The 16,974-nt window shown below is 38.5% G+C and overlaps 1 protein-coding gene across 1 annotated transcript in view; it reads left to right on the forward strand.

Annotated features, from left to right (window-relative positions):
- slc30a6 (solute carrier family 30 member 6) overlaps positions 1 to 15,544 on the forward strand; it is a 35,683-nt gene extending 20,139 nt beyond the window's left edge. Inside the window, exons 6-16 of the mRNA XM_051651151.1 lie at positions 2,358 to 2,400; positions 4,505 to 4,570; positions 10,033 to 10,113; positions 10,721 to 10,756; positions 11,520 to 11,614; positions 11,905 to 11,953; positions 12,046 to 12,165; positions 12,354 to 12,456; positions 12,742 to 12,789; positions 13,397 to 13,465; positions 13,673 to 15,544. Of these exons, the coding sequence (XP_051507111.1) occupies positions 2,358 to 2,400; positions 4,505 to 4,570; positions 10,033 to 10,113; positions 10,721 to 10,756; positions 11,520 to 11,614; positions 11,905 to 11,953; positions 12,046 to 12,165; positions 12,354 to 12,456; positions 12,742 to 12,789; positions 13,397 to 13,465; positions 13,673 to 14,209 (1,247 nt within the window). The 3' untranslated portion in view covers positions 14,210 to 15,544. The remainder of the gene's footprint in view (positions 1 to 2,357; positions 2,401 to 4,504; positions 4,571 to 10,032; positions 10,114 to 10,720; positions 10,757 to 11,519; positions 11,615 to 11,904; positions 11,954 to 12,045; positions 12,166 to 12,353; positions 12,457 to 12,741; positions 12,790 to 13,396; positions 13,466 to 13,672) is intronic.
- Positions 15,545 to 16,974: the final 1,430 nt, after the last annotated feature.

Here is a 16,974-nt window from a genome sequence, read left to right on the forward strand (position 1 = left end):
CTGCGCGGGGTTAGTTCACTCAACCAAGAGTTTGTGCGCATTCACGGTGAACTTGGAAAGGCATTCTCAGCAGATCGCCGAATCCACGAGTCATCATGGAAACAGACGCTAAGAAGAAAGGCGTGCCATATTTCAGTGAAGCAGAACATTAAGTTTTAATGATTGCAAATGAGCATTACTTCATCTTCACTCGTAATAGTGATAGGAGCTTAGAGTTTGCTTGACAGAAATTATACTGAATCATTGCGTGAATTTTTAAATTAATAAAACTATAAAGTTCTACCGTACATATATAAGCTTAAATCAACATTAATATTAGACCTCTCTCAACTACATTAATGTTTAATAGGTCTACCGTTACGTTATTTGTTTGCACTGAACTTCATCATAAGTATTAGCATTCATATTCTATTAATATGATAATAGGCTATAGGTTTACTATATATTTTATTAGATTGATTTGAATGGTATTTACCATGATCTGTGCATGCTAATTTTATTTTACTGTCATGTGAACTGAATGTATTTCCTTTATTTTTAATACCATTTGATGTACCCAGTTGTGGTTTCTAAACACTTAGAATCATATCACCTTTAATTTCCCACAGTTGCTGATGGTCTCATTGTATTAATAGACCCTCTTCAATTGTAGGATCTCCCACAGTTGTCATCATTTTTCATAGATTTAATGTAATGTTTTTAGTAGGCCACACATGATTATTCATGTGCATTATAAGATGAAGATCTGCTCTAACAGAGGTGGACAGTGATAGGAGTTACATGTCCATTGTGTTCTTTTCTCATTTGATGTGGCATTAAAACTTGTCATGTTGTGTTCACATGTACAGTAAGGTCCATCTGCCACCACCAACTTGGTACAGAATGAAATTGTTGTTTTAATTGAAGATCGTGTGTCTGACTATACATTATAGATGTTCATGATCTCGGCATTAGGGAAAATTAACTCATCTCTTCCTTGTTATTAGGAAGCTGTAAAAGGTCCCTATTGAAATGCAGAACAAAAATGTAATTTAATTTAGACCATGTACAGTTTCTGATGGAGTAGAGGAGGCTGAGCATCAGAAAGATACACCTTTTCATTGAATCACCTGACCACCAGCTAAATGAGGGCACTGTGGGTGACTCTAAATGACAGCATGTCTCATTTATATTTTCTGATAATAGAGTAATGTACAAGTGTGGAAATGTGTGCATTTATATGTACAGTAGCCTACATGAATTAGAGTGATAAGAAATAAAATCTCTGGTCTGTGAAATTATCACACATTATCTAGTTAGTGAAGAAGAATAACAAGTGATTAACTGCTTAAGCTTTCAATTGGCAGACATTACCTGCATATTGAAACTATGGAATGTCATTTTATAAATAACATTAATATTCATTGACTGAAGGAAATGTATAGAATAAAAATGATTTATTAGAAGGGCTAAATATAAATAAATAAAGCCCTGTCTTCACAGTGAAGAGTGTGGGGGACTTTCCAATGTGTTCTGCGTTTAAAAAATATTACAGTATTAAAGCCTTCCCATTAAAAGTTAAAGTACAATGTACACAGTTTGTTCACTTTTGAATGCAAATCTGCGGTGTGAGACTGGAAATGCCGGAGTAAAGAAGATTCGTGAGGTAAAGATTGCAGTTTACCGTAATATTGCTTTAAAAGTATAATATTGTGCGTAATCTGAACTTTCTCGCCCACTGTGCCGCTATTAAAAGGGCACACATGTGCTGACAGCCTCTGAAACATACTAACATCTACCTGAAATAAACTAATTCTGGAACATAATCTACTCCGGAGCAGGTTATGTTCAGAGAGTAAGTTGCTATGGCTACTAACACACCCTGAAAGTTACCTCCGTTTTTGGAACCGAAAGCTGAGGTTATCCGTTAACTTATCCGTAAACTTACCCAGGTATGTCGCATAACCTGCTTTCTGGAATACACCCCAGGAGAAATCCAGTAGCTCCAGTCTCATTGGCTGGCTGGTACACAACTTCCAGAGTCAGGGTTATATTGTACTGGTTTGTTTCAGTCCTCCGGGAAAAGTTTTGTTTACAACTCACTGGGATGCTGCAATGAGCACTTCTGCGGAGGGTGTTTTCTTGATATGACGGTTTTGCAAAGATCACGAGGTTCAGTTTTCAAAAGCAGCTCTACATGTGCTTTGACAGGTTAAACTTTCTTCTTGCTCATTCTCTTTGGCACTTCTTTCCATTGCAGTGTGGAAGATAGCTTGCTCTGACTTTGTGCTGCAAAGTTTAGCTCAGTTTGTATATCGTTTTGAAAATGTTACGTATGTATGACAAAATTAATTTCTTTCAAATTTCTTCTTTTTCAGCCTTAACTGCATACACGTACCTCACCATCTTCGATCTCTTTAGGTAAGTGCCAGTCTCAATATAACGGTATTAAGACTCTATTGGTAACATGCCAATATACAGTTTATAAACGTTGACTTCTGTTTACATTTGTACTTAATGATTTTAGCATACACTGACTAATCATAGCGACTTGCAGTGAAATGGTGATGATGATGGAGTGAGTGTGGGCTAGACCATTTGCACTTGGGTGTGCCAGCCACAGTGTCTTGTACCAGATACTGGTAGGCAGTGAACACATCAATCGGAAGTTTAATTTCAGAAAGTTTAGAGTGGTTTAAAAGAAACTGAGCAGCAGTATGGGGACATCTATGTGGACACCAAGTGTTTTAAAATACCAAGAGGCTTTGAATGTGTGACCTTTAACTTAGAAAGATTTGGTGAGGGAGGACTTAACTTTGAGGAAGAGGAGCTCATTTACTATCGGGATGAAATGGAATTTAAGAAAATATTTCCTAACAGGTTTTTTAAACACACCACTGGTTGAGCCAGAAGTTGTCCTACTAGACGGGTCAAACAGAGTAATGTTGTTAAAGCGCCACAGAGAAACGGTATTTAGAGGTCCGAGCACTGAGACTTATGGTTCTTTTTAAAATGTCCTTTACTACACATTTAAAAGTTATATGCTGCAGTTATATGTTTAAGCCCCACACTGTGAAATTACATTCAACTTACATTAATTGTGAAATGTTAGCATTTATTTGAATAGAAAACAGTTGTGAATAGTTCTGTTGTCACAATCAGTGATCATTGTGACATACTGGCAACAAGTAAACACCATGAGAGCATCACACACAGAAGAGATACGTTTAAAAATGAGAGAAATATATCTATTATAATCTCCAAAACCGCTGTAGTGAGAAATCATTAGTATCTCTTATTAGTTTACACTCTTTGGTGTTTTGTCGTGTCAGCAGCCATATCACCCTGCAGCTTTTGCCTGGTTACCCACTGAAGCTAAGCAGGGTTAAGCCTGGCCAGTACCTGGATGTGAGACCTCCTGGGGAAAACAAAGGTTGCTGCTGGAAGAGGTGTTAGTGAGGCCAGCAGGGGGTGCTTACCCTGCAGTCTGTGTGGGTCCTAATGACCCAGTATAGTGACGGGGACACTATACTGTAAAAAGGCACCATCTGTCGGATAAGACGTGAAACCGAGGTCCTGACTCTCTGTGGTCATTAAAAATCCCAAAGCACTTCTCGTAAAGAGTAGGGGTGTAACCCCGGTGTCCTGGCCAAATTCTGTCATTGGCCCTTATCAAACATGGCCTCCTAATAATCCTCCTCCATTAATTGGCAGTATCTCGCTACTCTCTCTTCTCTCCCAACAGCTGGTGTGTGGTGAGTGCACTGGCACACTATGGCTGCCGTCGCATCATCCAGGTGGATGCTGCACACTGGTGGTGGTTGAGAAGAGTCCCCTGTTCCCTGTGTGAAGCGCTTTGAGTGTAGTGTCAGAAACGCACTATATAAATGTGGCGTTCATTCATTCATTCATTCATTGTTGTAACACAAATCACCAATTAAGTGACTGCATTAAGACACAGTGCTGCTATTGAAGGTTAAACTGTTATTAGTGGTACTTTGACAAACATATCTCTCTCATTTAAATTGTGGTTCTCACAAAATAGCGCTGGGCTGAGTGACCGATGAGAGCTTGAGAGCATCTGCAGTTGAGAGGGTGCATGTTGGAAAGTTAAACTGGAAGTGCACATGATAGCTCAAACTGTCTATATTGCTTCACAGAACATCATGCAACATCACGTACACTCAGATTTGTATTTGCATTTTATATGTTGTTTAATTTGTTTTTAGATCCGTTTGCAGTATCTTTGTTCTCTCCATGTCTAAGTGTACAACGAGTTAGAATTACTACCGTAATTACCGAAAATGGGCACCTTAATATTTATACACTTGATTAGAGAATGGTTGAAAGACTAACCTGTATAACAGTTTAATACAGCAGCATGCCCTCACAAAACTAAATGAGCAAAAGGAAAGACTCCTGCTCAATGGTGTTGTATTTAAAATGTCAAATCCATTTATATTCTATATTTTATGTGCCTCAACTTTATGATGTCTGTTTTGGTCTTGTTTGGTCTCACACTCAGTCTAATCACCTGTTTGCTGAGTTTCTGGGTGACCAAGAAGAAACCCAGTCAAGTCTACTCTTTTGGGTAAGAACCATTTTTATACTCCATGAGTTCATCTTTATGAATTTGTTTGAAACATTCCATTCGTTAACATTAGTTAATGCATTAGGTATCATGAACAAACAATGAATAATATATATGTTTTACAGCATTTATTAATGTTATTTTAATGTTGGTTAATAAAAACATACAAATACAATTGTTTAATGTTAGTTCATAATGCATTAACTAATGTTAAAATCCAACTTTTGATTTTAAAAATGAATTGGCATATGGTGACATTTACTGCATTTATTAATCTTGGTTAATTTTAAAGTATTGTTCATTGTTAGTTAATGTTAACTAATGTTGTTTACTAATGTTAACAAATGGAACCTTATTGTAAAGTGTTATAGTCCAAAGTAACTTACCAAACTTTAAACTTCGACATGAAGACATTTTGGGGATGTACACTAAATTTCCTAGGCTGTTTCTCTGATTTGCATGAAATTTGGTATGTATAATCTAGAGATGCTCCTGACAAAAAGTAATCAAAAGAATTTTGATTCATTTTACCATTTTTTCATACAAGATATAAGCCAATATGTTTTTTGCTTGTGGCCCATAATGATTGGCCAGTATCTTGTGAGTGCAATATCCAAACTTAACAAATGTAAGTAAACATGGATAACGGAAAATTGTGAGGGCACATGCCAAATTTCTTTAATTTCCAACGATAGGGGATGTTATAACTTAAGAAAATCTTATTGTGCAACTTGTGATCAAAGAAGGTGAAATTTGACACCAAAACATCTGCATCCACAGGATCTATTCTGTCCAGTTTGGCTAATTTGGTCTTTTTCTCTTCATATATGCTTGGACTCCAATAATTGCTGCTTGCAGCTACAGTTGAAGTCAGAAGTTTACATACACTTAGGGCTGGGCGATATGGACCAAAAATCATATCTCTGTATTTTTAGGCTTAATGGCGATACACAATATAAACTCAGCAAAAAAAGAAATGTCCCTTTTTCAGGACACTGTATTTTAAAGATAATTTTGTAAAAATCCCAATAACAGATCTTTATTGTAAAGGGTTTAAACAATGTTTTCCATGCTTGTTCAATGAACCATAAACAATTAATGAACATGCACCTGTGGAACGGTCGTTAAGACACTAAGCTTACAGACAGTAGGCAATTAAGGTCGCAGTTATAAAAACTTAGGACACTAAAGAGACCTTTCTACTGACTCTGAAAAACACCAAAAGAAAGATACCCAGAGTCCCTGCTCATCTGCGTGAACGTGCCTTAGGCATGCTGCGTGGAGGCATAAGGACCGCAGATGTGGCCAGGGCAATAAATTGCAATGTCCGTACTGTGAGACACCTAAGACAGTGCTACAGGGAGACAGGAAGGACAGCTGATCATCCTCGCAGTGGCAGACCACGTGTAACAACACCTGCACAGGATCAGTACATCCAAATATCACACCTGCGGGACAGGTACAGGAAGGCAACAAAAACTGCCTGAGTTACACCAGGCACAATCCCTCCATCAGTGCTCAGACTGTCCACAATAGGCTGAGAGAGGCTGGACTGAGGGCTTGTAGGCCTATTGTAAGGTAGGTCCTTACCTGACCTCACCGGCAACAACATCGCCTATGGGCACAAACCCACCTTCGCTGGACCAGACAGGACTGGCAAAAAGTGCTCTTCGCTGACGAGTCGTGGTTTTGTCTCACCAGGGGTGATGGTCGGACTCGCGTTTATCGTCGAAGGAATTAGCGTTACACCGAGGCCTGTACTCTGGAGCGGGATCAATTTGGAGGTGGAGGGTCCGTCATGGTCTGGGGCAGTGTGTCAACATCATCGGACTGAGCTTGTTGTCATTGCAGGCAATCTCAACGCTGTGCATTACAGGGAAGACATCCTCCTGCCTCATGTGGTACTCTTCCTGCAGGCTCATCCTGACATGACCCTTTAGCATGACAATGCCACCAGCCATACTGCTCGTTCGTGTGTGATTTCCTGCAAGACAGGAATTTCAGTGTTCTGCCATGGCCAGCGAAGAGCCTGGATCTCAATCCCATTGTGCACGTCTGGGACCTGTTGGATTGGAGGGTGAGGGCCAGGGCCATTCCCCCCAGAAATGTCCGGGAACTTGCAAGTGCCTTGGTGGAAGAGTGGGGTAACATCTCACAACAAGAACTGGCAAATCTGGTGCAGTCCATGAGGAGGAGATGCACTGCAGTACTTAATGCAGCTGGTGGCCACACCAGATACTGACTGTTACTTTTGATTTTGAGCCCCCCCACCCTGTTCAGGGACACATTATTCCATTTCTGTTAGTCACATGTCTGTGAAACTTGTTCAGTTTATGTCTTAGATGTTGAATCTTTTTAAGTTCATACAAATATTTACACATGTTAAGTTAAAGCAGTTGAAAGTGAGAGGACTTTTTTTTTTGCTGAGTTTATATCTCTGTATTTTCTACAAAGTCAGCTAAAAGTTCAGTTGTAAGTCAAAGCCACATGTGAGATGGTAAATGAAGCTTGCATCGCTCTTTGTTTTGGGCAGAAAACTTTTTGGGCTGTGAAGGCTTTGCAGCCAGGGTTGCAACAGCAGCAGCACCACGCAGTTTAATACATACTGCAGGGAGGTTATTTTATGTTACATGTACGCACTTTAGTCAAATAAAGGAAAGCATCCATCACCATCATTTACATCAGGGGTGCTCACAGTTTTATGAGATCTACTTTTCCATCATGTTATTGCAGCAAGATCTACCATACACAATATTTATCACCATACCAAAATGTCAGTAGTCTTATACAAGCTTCAATATCACAACAAATAATAATCTAACACTAACTAATTTGTTTATTATAAAATAATTACGTTCTCAAGTTATTATTCAATAGTAGTAAACAGTCAGTAATAAAATAACAAAAGAAAAGCAATGAATAGAATAAAATAAACACTATAGAACAAAAAAAAAATACAAATTAAGAAAGCAGTGCTTTTTAACAGCTTTAAAAAAAGTAAATAAAAGTATCAAGTATTCAATTAAACATTTAGAATGAATTTGACAAAACTACTACTAAAACTAAAACTACTACAGTGTCTTCCCACTATGAAATAATACTTTAATACTTTTATACAAGAGTTATACAAGAAATGTTATTCAGCCAAGAGCAGTGAGTGGTTTTGTTGTTTTCTTGTTATTGTTGTTTGATTAATATTAATGATACACTAGACAGCGGCAGGTATATTAGGCTACATTTCAACTTACAAGTCGTACATTTCGATACAAATCAGCTTTCCCCCCAATGTTTACATTCACTTTAGACATCACTCTCTGCTTTTACATGAACACCTCACCAAGATGGCCATTTTGGCAGAATTTTGAATTGTATTTGACCGTTCAGGCACGAATGTTCTCGTTACACGCATGCACAGCGCACCACACACACACACAAGCCGCCTGTCAGTCAAATGGCGCACAGCTGTTTTGCTGCTCATCTGATCTTTTAAATCCAAACCATCTCCAAAAAATGTAACCATTGTTTTTATTTTTACTAACCAGGTCTTCTTCGGCAGTGTGTGTCTCTCTCCATGTTGCTGGAGAACTTGAGCGAGTGGGGGCAGGGTTGCGAGCAGACGCAGAGGGAGAGTGGGGGCGGGGTTGCGCGGAGAGTGTGAGAGAGATGCAGACACTGGCACGGCTTTACTGAAGAAACGGGTTATGTAACGCAACATCAAACTATATCGATAAAAACTGTATTGTCTCATCCTATATCTCATTTGAAAATATATTGATATACCTTAAGTCGATATACTGCCCAGCCCTACATACACATACACTTTAGGCAATTAGTCAAATAGCTTCTGATAGGCTAATTGTAGTCAATTGGAGGTGTACCTGTGGATGTATTTTAAGGCCTAACTTCAAACTCAGTGCCTCTTTGCTTGACATCATAGGAAAATCAAAAGAAATCAGCCTCAGAAAAAAAGACATCAGAAAAAAAATTGTGGACCTCCACAAGTCTGGTTCATTCTTGGGAGCAATTTCCAAATGCCTGAAGGTACCACGTTCATCTGTACAAACAATAGTACGCAAGTATAAACACCATGGGACCACGTAGCCATCATATCGCTCAGAAAAGAGATGCATTCTGTCTCCTAGAGATGAACGTATTTTGGTGCAAAAAGTGCATATCAATCCTAGAACAACAGCAAAGGACCTTGTGAAGATGTTAGAGGAAACAGGTAGACAAGTATATATATCCACAGTAAAATATGTCCTATATCGACATAACCTGAAAGACTGCTCAGCAAGGAAGAAGCCACTGCTCCAAAATTGCCATAAAAAAGCCAGACTACAGTTTGCAAGTGCACATGGGGACAAAGATCTTACTTTTTGGAGAAAAGTCCTCTGGTCTAATGAAACCAAAATTGAACTGTTTGGCCATAATGAACATCGTTATGTTTGGAGGGAAAAAAGTGAGGCTTGTGAGCCGAAGCACACCATCCCAGCCGTGAAGCATGGGGGTGGCAGCATCGTGTTGTGGGGGTGCTTTGCTGCAGCAGGGACTGCACTTCACAAAATAGATGGCATCATGAGAAAGGAAAATTATGTGGATAAATTAAAGCAACTTCTCAAGACATCAGCCAGGAAGTTGAAGCTCAGTTGCAAATGGGTCTTCCAAATGGACAATGACCCCAAGCATGCCTCCAAACTTGTGGCAAAATGGCTTAAGGACAACAAAGTCAAGGTATTGGAGTGGCCATCACAAAGCCCTGACCTCAATCTGATAGAAAGTTTGTGGGCAGAACTGAAAAAGCATGTGCGAGCCTACAAACCTGACTCAGTTATACCAGTTCTGTCTGGAGGAATGGGCCAAAATTCCAGCAACTTATTGTGAGAAGCTTGTGGAAGGCTACCCAAAACATTTGACCCAAGTCAAACTATTTAAAGGCAATGATACCAAATACTATCAAAGTGTATGTAAACTTCTGACCCACTGGGAATGTGATGAAAGAAATAAAAGCTGAAATAAATCATTCTCTCTACTATTATTCTGTCGTTTCACATTCTTAAAATAAAGTAGTGATCCTAACTGACCTAAGACAGGGATAGTTTTCTACGGTTAAATGTCAAAAATTGTGAAAAACTGAGTTTAAATGTATTTGGCTAAGGTGTATGTAAACATCTGACTTCAACTGTATATATATTTCTTATTATTAGTTTTAGGGTGTGTCCAAAAATATTCTTACTTGGCAGTTTTGGGGTCAGTCTCTCAAAATCTCTAGCGCCACCAATGATTTAAAGTTTGAGTTACTTTGGTGTGCTTGACCCTTTGCAGGTATGTTTTTACATTATAATTTAGTTGTTAGTGTCTGATGTTTTTGTGGGTGTTGTGGTATCCAGTTTGAGCATTTTCAACTGCTGACAGTGTATGTGTGTTTGTTGACTCAGTGTTTGTTGTGTGTATTGTGGTATCAGGTTCGAGCGTTTTGAAGTGCTGGCAGTGTTTGCATCTACTGTGCTGGTACAGTTGGGTGCTCTCTTCATCCTGAAGGAAAGGTGAGATCCAGAAATCTGTGTGTCATCACCTTCAGTGCTTCTGACCTCACGTTCACTTCACATGTGTGTACACTTCATTCATTACATACTGAGTGATAATATTAGGATTCATGAAGATGACTTTCAGCAAAGTGAAGTGACACTGTTGAGCTTTCTTTAGCCTGGGTCATTCTAAACACTGGTTTAACATAGTACTGGTTTGTCTTGTTCCATGTTTCACACTGTTCATGCTTTACCCTGGGTTAGTCATTAATACCGTGATTGAGGTTTCAGGATTTCACACTATGCATGTCGACCCTGGGTTAATGCTCTTCAGCATATATTGTTGTTCTGTTGCTAAACAACTGGCCATAACATAACATCATTTCAAACTGTTTACCTTTGGCACTGCGATCCATGGTTAGCACCACAAAAGCAGTGTGAAATGTTGCTTAATCTAGGGTAAAAGTGGCCTTAATTCAAGGTTTAGTGTAGTGTGAAAAGCCCTTATGGGACATTAAAGAGTTATAACTTTCAATACAAGAGATCAAACTATCACAGTTTTGGTGTAGTTGGTATGTTATGTGCAGTAACTGGTGTGATTAATGTTCTGTTGTCTTTTTCTCAGTGTTGAGCGTTTTGTGGAGCAGCCAGAAGTGCACACGTGAGTGTAACAAACACTGAACACAGAGACAAACTCCCAATAGATTCCTCGATACGATACAGTAGCCTCACAATGTGATTTGATTAAAAACAAAGAGTGCCCACCAATGTTTCACTTAAACTTATTGAAGGATTCAACATAAATTAAATGTATTTTAAATCTTAAATTGACATTTGCAACAAAAAGCAGAGCTCTATAATAAAGTAACTGGAACAACAGCACTGTATTTCTTGCAGATCGTCAACTCACATTACCAGCTTATCCTACAGTATGTGCGCATGTCTGTTTACAGTCTGAAAATCAAAAGCAGAGAGTAACGCGAGTTTCTTAAGGCCCAAGTATACTTAGTTTTTCTGCGTTCCGGATCAGATTGCGCCCGGTCGACCGCGTTAAACTCTTTGGATTCAATACTGATGCATTAGACGCATGCGCACTACGACTGCTTTGTGATACTCTTTTATTACAGTCAGCGGCACAGACAAAGACTGCATGTCCAGAAAATCTGGGCTGGCTGTGCGCAGGCTGTGCTGATGACAAAATTTGGTCATGCTTACTGTGCTCTGAGCAGTCGGCAACGCGAACAACCAAAGTATTTCTCTATTGAACCATGCACACAAGTACAGAATCGAGAGCATCTCTCTGAACACATGTGCACACACAGTATAACACACAGACTCTCTCTGTCAGGAATAATAATGACCAATGTGTGTTAATGACATGATCAGATGGGCTGTGCGATTTCTCATGTGTTGTTGTTGTTTAGGGGTCGTCTGCTGGTGGGAACATTTGTGGCTTTGTTTTTTAATCTGTTTACTCTGCTCTCGGTCAAGAACAAGCCTTTTGTCTTTGTGTCTGAAGGTAAGGTCACTTCTGGTAGCATTTTAGCAATGGTGTGAAACGCTGCTCTTTCTGGATGTTTGTTTGGTCTCTTAACACAGTGGGATGTGCACATGCTTATATAAGAGCTGTCCATGTCTGACCTGGGTCATGTACCATTCCCGTACTTCACTGTCTGCACTCCACTTTCCTGTAAAATAAAGGCTAAAAGCCAAAAGTTCATAAATGGATTCAGTTGAAGTTTTGTGTAGGTGTAATCGTGTCAGTGTGATGGCAGTGTGCAGACACTCACTGTTTGTGTGTGTGTTTAGCTGCGAGCACCAGCTGGCTTCAGGAGCACGTCGCTGATCTCAGCCGAAGGTACCATGTGCTTTTCAATCCATCAGTCATCAAATGCATGATAAATGATGAATGAATATCAATGAGGGAGACATGTAAATGTTTGCTTGCAGTTTATGCGGCCTCATCCCAGCGTTGAGCAGCATTCTCTTGCCCAGAATGAACCCATTTGTGCTGATCAACCTCGCTGGAGCGTTTGCTTTGGGCATCACATACATGCTCATCGAAATCAAGTGAGGACACAACACTTCAACTCCTAACTTATCTCTATATGAAACCACAATAAAACCCACTGTTAGAAAATACTTTGCTTTTACTCACAATCTAGTCCATGTGCTTCCATTTCTAGAGTAAGATTTACATTGAGACCTCAGAGCTCATCTGTAGCCTGTGAGCAGTAATTGATGTTGTTGTTTTGCAGTAATTACAATGCAATGGACACAGCATCTGCAGTCGCGATTGCTCTCATGACATTCGGCACCATGTACCCCATGAGTGTGTACAGCGGTAAAGTGCTGCTTCAGGTACGTCAAAAACATGACTGTTAAACAGCCACATGATTCAGATGTGTCGCTGCAGTTCACTGTTAGTTACGCAGTTAATTACGTTACAGAGTGATCGGTGCAGATAATCAAGCGATTCATTAAAGACGTGTGTTACACTTAATTTACCACAGTTATTTTTGTGTTGTGCCTGTGGTAAAATAAGATGTGCATTTATCAAATGCTTTGAATGTGGCTCATCTTGACTACAGATCTGAAGATGCCAGAATTACCTAATTTAATTTTAAAGATGTTTTTCCCCTGCAGACAACGCCCTCTCATCTGATTGGTCAGCTTGATAAACTGCTCAGAGAGGTGAGTTAAGATGCATTGAATGGAATCTCTTGATTCATGTCCGTTTCATTTCCATACTGTACATTTGTGTGCGTTACACAGGCAATCTCATGAAGAAAAGCTAGTCAGAATTAGTAATTAGCGTTAAAAACACGCTAAATGTAACGCAATATCCTAAACTGTCAAAACGTAAGGAATAAATTACAACTGTCATTTCTAACAGTAGCTCACAATTCAGACTCATTGTGAGATTATTACAGGAGCTCGGCTTTTCACGACAGATTTCATATAAGATTTCAATCTTACATATTAAACATATTTGATACGGGTTTAACTCATTAAAAGCAGTTTATACATTTTTCAAAATATTTGAATATTTGGTCAAAGATTGGTCCGTTACAATGTTTTTTTTAATCATTTTGCTCATTAAAAATATTTGTCATCTAAAATGATGTGCCATTTTAGTCACTGTGAAATCAGCTAAAATGAATGAATGTGACATGATGAAATATTGAGTGAAAAGTTTAAATGACATTTTTGTCAAATGACAAATATTATGACAAATCACTAACTGTAAGAATGAACACTTGCATCCGCTGAACTTGATGGCTGATGGTTGATCTTTCAGGTGTCTACACTGGATGGAGTTCTTGAAGTGAGGAATGAGCACTTCTGGACCATTGGCTTCGGATCTCTGGTGTGTAGATGATTATCTAATCTGTGACAACCTCCTGGAGACTTTCTGTTCAGACTTTACACTCATCTGTTGTTTACCACAAGAAATACCTACAAAACAAGTAGTAGCAACAAAATACAAGAGGCTCGATCTTTCTGCTCTTGATATATAAGACCTTACCTCTCTTCCACATGTGTTTCTATGTGTATGTTCCATGTGTGTGTACAGGCTGGTTCCGTTCACGTGCGTATTCGCAGGGACGCTGATGAGCAGATGGTTTTGGCTCATGTGACGAATCGTCTGACCGCGCTGGTGTCGACTCTGACGGTTCAGATCTTTAAAGAGGACCGGAAGCGTCTCTCACTGACCACCAGCGCTCTCACGAGCGGATCTCTCAGTCTGTCTGAGTATGTGAGTGCCGCGGCCACGACCTCCAAACATGCCGAGTCGAACCCGGCCACGTCTACACCCGCAAAACAGAGCAGCCCTCCGCCTGAGTTCTCCTTCAATACGCCCGGACGGCACATTCAGCCTGTCGTGTTTCACGCGGCGCATCAGCACAGACCGTATAACGCGCCCCTTACCTACGGGACGTCGCTGTACGGCAGCACGCTCCAGCAGGGATTCACGCACCCCACTGCTGCTCCCGGGATGAGGCTGGGCTTTGGGATCCCATCAGTTCAGGGGTACAGGACTCTGAGTTCAGCGCCGCACAGATACAGCAGCAGTCTGCAGCCATCACACATTGACCAACACAGACCCTGATCACATGACCATGATCACCCTGAGCTCATGTTACTCTTTATTTTAATGGGACCAAGAGCAGCTGTTATGGATGTTTTCCCTGTATTCTTTATGTATTAAACTGATATCTGTCATCATTATTCCACCTTAAGAGAAGTTGAATGAATCTTATGTGCTAACGACACATCCGTTATTTTCTGCTTTAGCAAATACAAAAAACACATTTCATTAAATCATATTTCCATACACAAATAACCTTGTGTTTGAAGTACTGAAAATACCTAAATACGCAAAAACAATATTTTATCATTAACAATACGTAAACCCCCCCCAAATCACGTTTCATATTTAATGACAATTTTTTTTTCTGTCAGATATCACTGCATTCTGAAGAAAATATTATGTTGATTTTACTTTATGAATTCTCCTGATCTTTCTGATATTCCGCTGAAGGAGAATTTTACAGTTCATCCAACAGGTATTTGTTCATTCTAAACTTTTAGCCTCACTTTAAAAAAAAAAAGTTTTCTTTTTTGAATAACCAAACCGAGAAGATGACTTTGATGTTGATAAACATGTTAATTTACCAATCACATTAAGCTTTATTATTTAACATATCTTTCAATTCAATGAAAAAAATTATTGGATGTCGTAAATGTTTTCATTAATTTGAAATAGTGCTGCAGCTGATTATTTTGAGTGGATGAGGCTATACATTGTGTACAGAAATGTTTACAATATAAATAAGACAATTTTGTCCACTCCATTATAAATGTCAGAAAAACAAAAGCACAATCTAAGTGTTACCTGCTAAGAGGTAGAACACATTCCCTCTGAACACAACAAAACGTTTCTGTAGTCTAATGTCTTTATTCAACAAATAAGAGACTCTGTGTTATAATCCCTGTATAGCTACTGTTGTTATAAAACATTTTTGCATGACATGTCACATTTTAATACATTACGCTCACATTTAAAGGTTATTTTTTTGCATTGAAAAAGTTTTACTCCTAAAGAAATGAATAGTAATTTTGAAACGCTTGTACAAAATCATGAGATGAAGACTCCAGACATTTTCTTATAAAAGCGCGTTTATTGTACATGGAGAGGGTCCCCTCATGTTAGGATCACATGACCAGCTGAATACTACCTGTTTATTCTCATTTTTTGAATGATTTTTAATGATGCTACATCCACTCAGGTGTCACTGGAAGTCCAAGACGAAATGAAAAAGATTGCTTGTCCAACATCAAATTACTGTAAACTGCAGTAAAGACAAATGGGTTTGTGAAATGGACATAAACGTATGACTTTGGATTCATAACATTTATATAAAAAATAGAGTGTTCAAATATGCATTCCTGTTGACTGTATCACATAATTTACAATCAAAAATCCAACTTTTGTATAAAACATCAATTCGCTTTTGGCGCCACTCTGTGGAAATTTCACCTGCGAAGTTCCACTTGGGGTGGTGATTAAAATTTAGATAAGTACAGACCAATTTTAGCACAACATTTGACCTGTCTGCGAATTTACAGTGCGATCAACCTGGTCAATTCACCAACCACCCCAGTGGAAATTATATGCTTATGATCTTCTTTAAATTGTTTAAGGAGTTTAAGGCATAATCCATGGCTTGGTGTGTGTATTAAACGATTTTAACATGACATGCAGGCAACCACCTGACACGAAGCTGAGAGTGGTTGCCTCCGAGGAGAGCGTTTAAATCATTTAACACACACCTAGCTTTACATTATCCCATTTATACCATGGTCAGATGCCAGCATTTACAAGTTAAAGCTGTCCTTGATTTTTCCAGTGCACATTTCGATTGGAAGAATAAAAATAAGATAAATTTCTCATATGCGCATACAGGGTTGGGAGGGTTACTTTTGAAATGTATTCCACTACAGATTACAGAATACATGCTGTAAAATGTAATTTGTAACGTATTCTTTTAGATTATTCAAGGTCAGTAAAGTATTCTAAATACTTTGGATTACTTCTTCAGCGCTGGTAGATTTTTTCACTTGTTTTGACTATAAAAACTCTGCCAGTACAGTAAGACAAAATACACATGTTAAAAATACATTCTCTGAAAAACCTAAATATCTTATGCAGTGCTGTTTCTAAAACAAGATAAAAATTTATCTTGTTTTAAGGATTTTTAGATATTTTTACAGGAAAACAATACAACATTTTTTATCAAGAATACGATTTTTGCTCTAATATCAAAGGTCTTGCTAGAAAAAAAAAGAAATGGATCTAACTTGAATTTTCTTGATAAAAAAAAAAAATTTGATCGTGCCTGGTAACATGCATGTAAAAAGGCTAGAAATAGCATTTTAGCTTAGCGTAAAGTTGACAATTTACACAAGGTTTATTTTATTTCTTCTGCTCCAAACTTCAAAAACTTACTTCTCTGTCTGCTCGTATGAATGTAACACATCATAAGAAAGTGTTTCACCGCTGTTCAAATGCACTTTGGATCGCATCATTTATATGTATACATTTTTCCATCTGAAAGGACTAAATATTATATGAAACAAATGATAATAACATGCAAAGTAATCTCTCCAGTAATCAAAATACTTTTTGAATGTAACTGTATTCTAATTACCAATGATTTAAATTGTAACTGTAGTGGAATATAGTTACTTATATTTTGTATTTTAAATACGTAATCCCGTTACATGTATTCTGTTACTCCCCAACACTGTGTGTGTGTGTATATATATATATATATATATATATATATATATATATATATACACACACACACA

This window comes from Myxocyprinus asiaticus, chromosome 23 (genome assembly GCF_019703515.2).
Source record: "Myxocyprinus asiaticus isolate MX2 ecotype Aquarium Trade chromosome 23, UBuf_Myxa_2, whole genome shotgun sequence".
NCBI classification, from domain to species: domain Eukaryota; kingdom Metazoa; phylum Chordata; class Actinopteri; order Cypriniformes; family Catostomidae; genus Myxocyprinus; species Myxocyprinus asiaticus.